This window comes from Falco naumanni, chromosome 9 (genome assembly GCF_017639655.2).
Source record: "Falco naumanni isolate bFalNau1 chromosome 9, bFalNau1.pat, whole genome shotgun sequence".
Lineage (NCBI taxonomy): Eukaryota > Metazoa > Chordata > Aves > Falconiformes > Falconidae > Falco > Falco naumanni.
In genome coordinates, this window is record NC_054062.1 from 5,087,690 (window position 1) to 5,095,601 (window position 7,912).

The following is a 7,912-nucleotide window of genomic DNA, read 5'->3' on the forward strand; positions in this document are numbered from 1 at the left end:
CTTTTCCAACCTAAATGATTCTATGATTCTAAAATCAGGTTATACATCTGCAAGAGCACTCCTGAGCTACTCCTGCACTCCATCTTAGAAGTGGTTAAGGCTCAGCCAAAGCCACGGTGAATCTCACGTAGCACTGGCCACAGTCCTGCTTTAAGCAGATGGTTGGGCTCAAGACTTCCACAATCTCTTCCACTAAGACTACGGGGACTCCCAGGTTTCCCATGGAAATGTCTGTCCTTGCAGGCATCATCAACAGTTACACTTGGGAAAGACTCTGAAGCTTCTCTTGTGCACCAGCAGTCATTCCGTTTAGACAAAATAACCATGAGCAAGTTCTCAGGTAAATTATCAGTGAGAGAACATGGTGATTGCTGGGGTATAACCCCAGCTAGCAACTAAGCACCACGCAGCACTCACTCCCTTCCCCCCTGCTCCCAGTGGGATGGGGAGGAGAATCAGAAAAAGGTAAAACTTGTGGGTTGAGATAAGAACAGTTTAATATGAAGTAAAATATAATAATAACGGTAATGAAAAGGGAAAAGAGAGAGAGGATTAAAACCCAAAGACCCCAAGTGACACACAATACAACTGCCCACCCTCTGCTGACCGATGCCCAGCCGGTCCCCCAGCAGCGATCGGCGGCCCCCGGCCAGCTCCCCCCAGTCTCTATACGGAGCATGGGGGTCTGTGGTATGGAATAGCCCTGTGGCTAGTTCGGGTCAGCTGTCCTGGCTCTGCTCCCTCCCGGCTCCTTGTGCCCCTCCTCACTGGCAGAGATGGGAAACGGAGAAGTCCTTGGCTCGGGGTGAGCACGACTTCGCAACAACTAAACCATCGCTGTGGTATCAACGCTGTTCTCGCGCTAAATCCTAAACGCAGCACTGTACCAGCTACTGGGGAGGACATTAACTCTATCCCAGCCAAAACCAGGACAGTGATTTACGTAAGAAATGACGAAATATGATGATAAGATTTAGTCTGTAACTAGTTTAAAAACTCCAAAAGCACATCAGTTCATCTGTCATTCTCCTTGTTACCTCTCTGCCAATGCCCAAAGCTGATTTGTCTGCCTTAAAATCTGAACCAATGCTTCACCCTTAGCTTGCAAGCCACAGGCTCAAAAAATTAGTTACCACGCACTTCCTAAGACCCAAAGTGCAAATGGCTAACATGGAGCCAGAGAGAAGCACTGCCGCCCTCCATCCCACCTTGTTGCACAGCGAAAATAGTGTCACTCAGAGCAAGAGCTCAAGTTTAAAGGTGCTGCAGTGTCTCTAACCTCGTTTCCCCATGCTGATGAGGTAGGACGGTAAAATCCCAGGTGCCACAGCTCCTAGAGAGCATGCCATGCCCAGACCTCTCCTTGCAGATCAGAAGCACAGCTGAGGAGCACAGAGCTACTCAGAAATGCTGCTGTCCAGCCCAGGCTGAACCTGCAGTTCTGTCACTACCATTCCACTTCCACCGCTCTCAGACGCTGCAGGCCAATCTAAGAGCAAACGAATGTAGACGCTTGATCACAGTTATCTAGCGACAACTAACAAGGCAATGATGCCTGCACAGTACAATGTGCAACGGGGGTTTTCCAGCCAATTACACTGCAAACTTCAGACTAATTTTTTTGCCCATTATCTCAGTGGTTCCCTTCTACATTCCTGCTTCCCAAGTGCCATCGGCTTCTCCTTGGCTGTGCCTCAGCAGATCTCCCACAGATGTCTGCATGTGCCCTTTGCCAAGGGGACTCTGCTGGCCATGCCATCTCCTTATGCCTAGTCTGCCCTTGCCAAGCCTTTTGTGTTCCTTCTCTGCCCTCACTGTGCTCAGTCACCCCACTTTACCAGCATCTGCCCATATCGTTAACATGCCATTTACCCCCCGTCCCTCACTACCCACCAACTTGATCAAAATAAAGTCAGAGCAAAATTCAAGCTCCCATTCTTCTTTCTTTCTTTTATCAACACACTGTATTAATACATATCACACAATCGTACTTTTCTCCCAGCTCAGTTTTGCCTCCGCTATCACAGCCAACGTAGGACAAGTCCATCAAGCCGCCCGACAGCACTGGACAGAAAACCCTTCAGCTGGGCCCAGGGCAGGGACACCTCAGGATAAGTTAACGGGCAAGAGATGAAAAATAAAACCTGTTTCACGTAACTGAGATGAAGTACAAGGTGCCTTACAGATACACTGGCCGATGAGCTACAACCCTGCGTGTATGACACTGCAAAAGCTGCATACAAATAAGCAGGTAGTACTGAAAGGTAATCAGCTGATGACATGACAAGTTTAGCCCTGACTCATCTAGAGAGAGGTTTTCATTTTACGGCAGATCAGATCTGCATGTTACACAGTCAGTACAGCCTGATTTAATCAAAGGACATCAACCAGGGACCACAGCCTTAGCATGCTCTGCTACTGAGTCTAACCAGTAAAGACAAGACTGCCATTGCCTCAGAGAAAACACCACCATCTTCTCCGGCTTCTTCTCCATCAGAATGGCTTCAGGAGTGCGGAGGGTGGGATGGGGTAGCGCAACACAGGCAGTAAAGGCAGCTGCCCTTCCGAGGGCATTTTTCACAACTCACTATGCATTAGATGTCAAAGCTGGACTCGGGTCTGGAAGAGAAACTGACTGAGATATTGTGAAGAAGCATAGACAATCTAGACATACATTTGCTTGAAGCAGGAAAGCCGCCAAATAACAAAGATCTCAATTACAACATGATGAGCACGGAATAGCCTTCACATCTCTGAAACAGTCGCATCAACAGGATAAAAGGGGCCTTGATGCATACTAGCAGCTAAAAGAAATTGATGCACACAAATTTATCCAAGCCAAACTGACAATGAACTCAGTGAAGAACTGTGTATTGAAACATTCAGAGATACATGAAAGACCTGAGATAACTCCACTTAGAGCACAGCCACAAGCTAAGCAAAACCTGGACTATTCAGGAGCATTACATGGAAAAATAAAGAACACCCACCACCTTCCCATGTTCCTTCAGAAGTAATGCCCAGAGGAGTTGCAGCAGGAATCTGTTGTGACAGCATCTGACAGAGCTGCATCTCAGGAAAACAGGAGAGAAGAGACCTCCTGCATCATCAGGACCTACGTCCTCCTACAGCAGCAATCCTGCTCTTGTCACTAAGCGGAGAGCGGAACACCACCAGCATACCCACAGTTAACAGCTCAAGTCATTAAAGACTGTTGACACCTACGTTATTTAAACCTAATAGTAACAATACACTGACAAAAATTAGTTTTCTGAAATACCTATGCAGGGAGATGGTAGCTGGAAAATTTTAATTTAAAATTTTAAATTCTCACTCTCAAGAAAGGAAAACTGGATGTCAGCAATGGATCGTAAAGTCAAAGACCCCACAGCCTTAGAAGGATTTATAGTCACAAAGCTTGAACAGGAGAAGAGAGAACAGAGCAGTAAGAAGTTAAAAGAACAAGGTAATCAAAGCATGGGAGTTCATACCACCCACAAGAAAATTCACAAACGGAAAAAAGGAATCTAGACTCCATGAAGAACCCCAAGCTAAGCCAAAAATTGCTCACGCAGCAAGAAACCTGGGATACGGAACGCATTCAAGTACCTCGGCATTTTGTCAGTGAAAGATTTACCCTTTTGCAGCAACTAACACTTTGTGGCCTTGCTTTAACCCACTCTCTAGCCATCTCTAGGCAGTACAGACAGAGTGAAAGCAAATTTTTATCTCTGTGGGATATCTTACTAGATGCCAAAGTCCTGAAATTGGGTAAGATGAACCACACCCTCAACTCAAATATTTCTTGTGCTAACCACAGCAAGGAGAGATGGTTCTGGAACACCCAGCGGAAGTCTCACGTCTGTTTGCGTGCACTCTCACAGGCTCCCAAAGAGAAGCTGTAGGCCAGAGTAATACAATGCAGAGCTGCAAGAACAGACTTAGTTTATTGCCACATTCAGGGTGCCAGCACTGTTCTGTAGGCGTCAAAGCAGCACGGACAGAGAGAGCACATTTCTAAAGGCTTTGGTTCATCTATGCCCTTGAAAGTGTGCTAATGAAGCCAAGGAGCATGTGTCAGACACCACGCAGGGACCCTGAAGAGAACCTGCACAAGCCCAAACCGCAGCAGCCTGGGAGCTGTCAGCGGAGGGGCAGCACCAAGGTCACGACTCAAGGACAACTGCGTCATCCCTGCCTTCAGCACCTGTGCCCCAGGAGCTGCAAGGCAAAAAAAGCACACATAGGAAGGAAACACAGTATGACAGTGAGATCTCGCATACAAGCGCTCCAGATGTGATCAATGCAACAGCACCAAGCCACCGTTACTTCCCAGGTGCCGTACACAGAATCGGTGCACGGTTCACTGCAACTCCCTCAGGAGAAGACAGGATTATAGAGACCAAAGTTGGCAGCATAGCTCAAGGATGCTAGCACAAAGCAACCACGCCGTTATTTTGTAAGAAGCTGCTTAAAAGACCTAGCACACAACAAACTGCATGGAGCTTAATTAATTCTCCTGGGACAGGAGAGTCCCCCGAGTCGCTCTGCAGAGATTCTAATTTAAGAATCTACGGAGCTTGCACCTTCTGCTTAAATCACATTACTCACAACAGCAAACAAATGATGCTCCCTGCTCAGTAAGACAGCCAAATGCACACACACACTCCAGCCACACATAATAAACATATATCAGCAGCCACTCGGACTTGCAGCAAATTTCAGGAGAACGTTTTTCTCTCTAAAAGAAAAGTCAGGGCAAATATAAAGAGCACAGAGCTCAGAAGGCGCAGAGAAACAATCCCAGGGCATCTCCTGCAGCACGAGGACAGGATCCCACAGCCACCTACAAGAAAGCGCAGGGAACCTGATCATTGCAGCAGTGCTACCCACACGGGTGATCTATGTCCCCAACCTTCTTGGGAAGGACAGAATAGACTGTCTTTGTAGCCTTATCTACTGTCCTGCAGAGTCCTCGGGGTAGATAAGGAAGATAAGGACAGAGGGATACATGGAAGACCCAGGGCAGGAGCAGAGAAGCTGCATGTGATGTGCTCTGGGACACCAGGAGGGAACCTTTCAGCAAGTGGGTCATCACCACTGTAGAAATTCTAAGGCTGGCAGAGACCACACGAGGCAGGGACTGAGATGTGCCTGGAGCAGCAGGGTGGAGGCACACTGGCAGCGCTTGTCCCCACCAGTACCTTCTCCACGCAAAGTGGTAATGCAGGGAGCTCCTCTACAAGTTCTCTGCCGTCCCCAACAGCTTTTTTGATTAGGCATTTCTAGCGCAGGGCACGAACAGGGGGACACATAAGAGCACCTGTCCTGTGCCACAGTCTACGTGACCAGACACTCCTCAAGGGCTCCGCATTCCCCAGCCCAAGTCCACTCAGCTAACTCTTCTGGTCAAACCACCACAACTCATACCAGTGAGAGACACCTCAGAGCTCCCGCGTAACAGTAGCAGCAGCTTGTCCGTAGCTACAGCAGGTATGTAGCAAACCAGAACCCCAGAGACACATCCTGGACTCTACGCAATTGATAACTACCCATCTGCCCATCCCGGTGTAGGCTAACAAGTCACTGCATTCAAAACATGTTAGTCGCTCCTCCACACCCACACTACCATTTGAAATCTTACCGATTACCGAGTATGTTGTTTGTGTGACTGGCTGTCTAAACCTACTCCCAGAACCCCATTACTACAGTTATGGTGCATTTTGTGTCATTTCTGTACATCCACCTGGCTGACATCTGCCAAAAAGAATCCCATCTCCAGATCTTTTAAAGCCATTGAAAGCACTCATGTTTTTGCTACTGGTTATGAACAGGGTGCATCATAACAGGAAAAGTTCCAGGCTCTGCCCAAACAGCTTTTTCCAGAGGCACTTCAGACTTTGAAGGATGGATTTCTTTACAATGCAAACAGTAATATATAGACATCTTTGGATCTCTTTACCTCAAGCCTTATGACTATCTTTCCTCCCAGCACTGTAGAGATGCCATAATGCTGAGTTACAGAGAGGTGACTGAGATCTCTCAGCAGCACAGATCAAGTCCTACACATGACTCCGGGTTATTCTAATGCGATTTTGCCTAACACAAAGGAGGTGTTATATAATGCAGCTGAAAAGTTTATTTATTCCCATTTTTTTCAGCAGCAAAGAGCTAATCTAGATGTAGCAGAGACACCGGCAGACCTACCCCCTTTGCACAGCTCTGCTGTAGGAGCAGCTAAAAAGCTGCGCCAGTGCCTCCAAATAGTCACCAGACGATGGTCGTGACACTTGCACTGCAGCGTGGGAGAAGGGTCGTTTCCATCTCTCTGGGCAAAGGGCTCATCTGCGATAGCTTTGTAAACCTAAGTACAATCAAGCAGCAAACACATATCTAGGATCTCCCATGTTTGATGCTCAAGAGCAGTAGGACCAGGCAGCAAGTGCAACGCTATGCTGTAGGGCAAGCAATATAAAAATGTAACACATTTATAGAAATGTTATGGGCACATTATAGGCACAATATAGAACCCAAATCTTTTAACTGGTCAACGTAGCGGCTTGGGATGCTGCCAGAAAGGGCACATGTGGTGTGTCCTGGTTTTCACACCGTGGGTTTTCCATTCAAAGGCGCGAGACCCCTGGATGAACGCCGTTGACTTTGCCCTCGGACACGCAGATGGCATTTCAGCTGATGAGAAACTCCTGAGCAAACTGAACGCGCTTCCAATTCCCAAATACGAAGCAGACCCTGCCCTGCCGGGTGCGCTCCTGACCGGCTCCCTGCCTACCCACCGACCGAAACCCGCGGCGGCTGCTGCCCGGGCCGGCAGCAAGACCGGGGACCCCTCTGGAGCCACAGCCCCGCTGCGAGGGGCTGCGGGGGGCGCAAGGTCTCCCACAGCCGCCTGCAAGCAGGTGCCCGCTTCTGGGGGGCACGGCGGCAGCCAGCGAGGGGGCTCACCGGCCAGGGTCCCGCCAGGCTCCCCCAGCCCAGGCTGCCAGCCCCGAGCCCCGGGGGGCGCGCACCCTGCCCCATGGCCCCGCACAGCCGCCGCGCCGGCCCCGGGGGACGAGCCCCGCGGTCGCGGCCACAACCGGCCGCCCGGGCTCGCCCTCAGGGGCCGGGGGCCTTCCCCCTCGCCGAGCACGGCCGGGGGCGGGCGGCGGCCCGGCCCCCCTGAGGCACCGCCCGCCCGCGCCCTCGGCGCCCACCTCACTTTGGCCGCCACCGACGACATGGCCTCGTTCCTCAGCGTCTTCCTTTTGGACACGGCTGTGCCCATATTCGCGCGGGGGGGAGCCGCCGGGGGAGCGCTCATCGCACGACCCCGCGGCTGCCCATGCCGCGGTGGGGCCGGGTGCCGGTGCACGCCGCCGCCCCTCGCTGCCGCGCTCCCTCAGCGCCCCGCCATGCCGCGCTGCCCCCGGCGAGTGCGGCGCCCGGCCGCGGCCGCTGCCTCCTCATTGACTGCGGCAGGAGGGAGGGCCCGGGCGCGGCCCGCCGCCCAGGAAGCGCCGCTATATTTGGCCGGCGGCTCCCTCCTCCGCCTCCGCCTCCTCCCGGCTGACATCATGGAGGGCCGGCCGGGAGGGGGGCGCCGGCCCCGCCTGAGGCGGCTGCCTGGGCCCGGCGTGCCCGGGGGAGGGTGGCTGCCCTCCCGCTCCCGCCGCGGGTTATGCCCACCCCTGAGGTAAACGCCCGGCAGCCTGTGCCGGCGGCGAGGGCAGAACCGTGTGGGGGGAACAGAGGTGCAATCTGAGGAAAAAAACAGTCATTTTGGCACAAAACTGCCGCCTGCCTTTGGTGGAACCAGTGAAAGGGTTGATGCAGGTTTATTTTCCACAGCTGGGCACTCCTGATGGCAGGTGGGCACACCACGGTCCCAACACTCACTGGGTGACATGGGCGC

General features: G+C 51.7%; 1 protein-coding gene across 6 annotated transcripts in view; it reads right to left on the reverse strand.

Moving 5' to 3' along the window:
- Positions 1 to 7,532, reverse strand: part of NSMF (NMDA receptor synaptonuclear signaling and neuronal migration factor) — a 53,029-nt gene extending 45,497 nt beyond the window's left edge. For 3 of the 6 annotated variants that reach the window (XM_040605859.1, XM_040605858.1, XM_040605853.1), the window contains exon 1: positions 7,215 to 7,531. In XM_040605859.1, coding sequence (XP_040461793.1) covers positions 7,215 to 7,321 — 107 coding nt within the window. In that variant the 5' untranslated portion in view covers positions 7,322 to 7,531. Of the gene's footprint in view, positions 1 to 7,214 lie in introns of all 6 variants that reach the window. The other 3 variants (XM_040605855.1, XM_040605854.1, XM_040605857.1) reach the window with 2 other exon arrangements.
- Between the last annotated feature and the right edge of the window lie 380 nt (positions 7,533 to 7,912).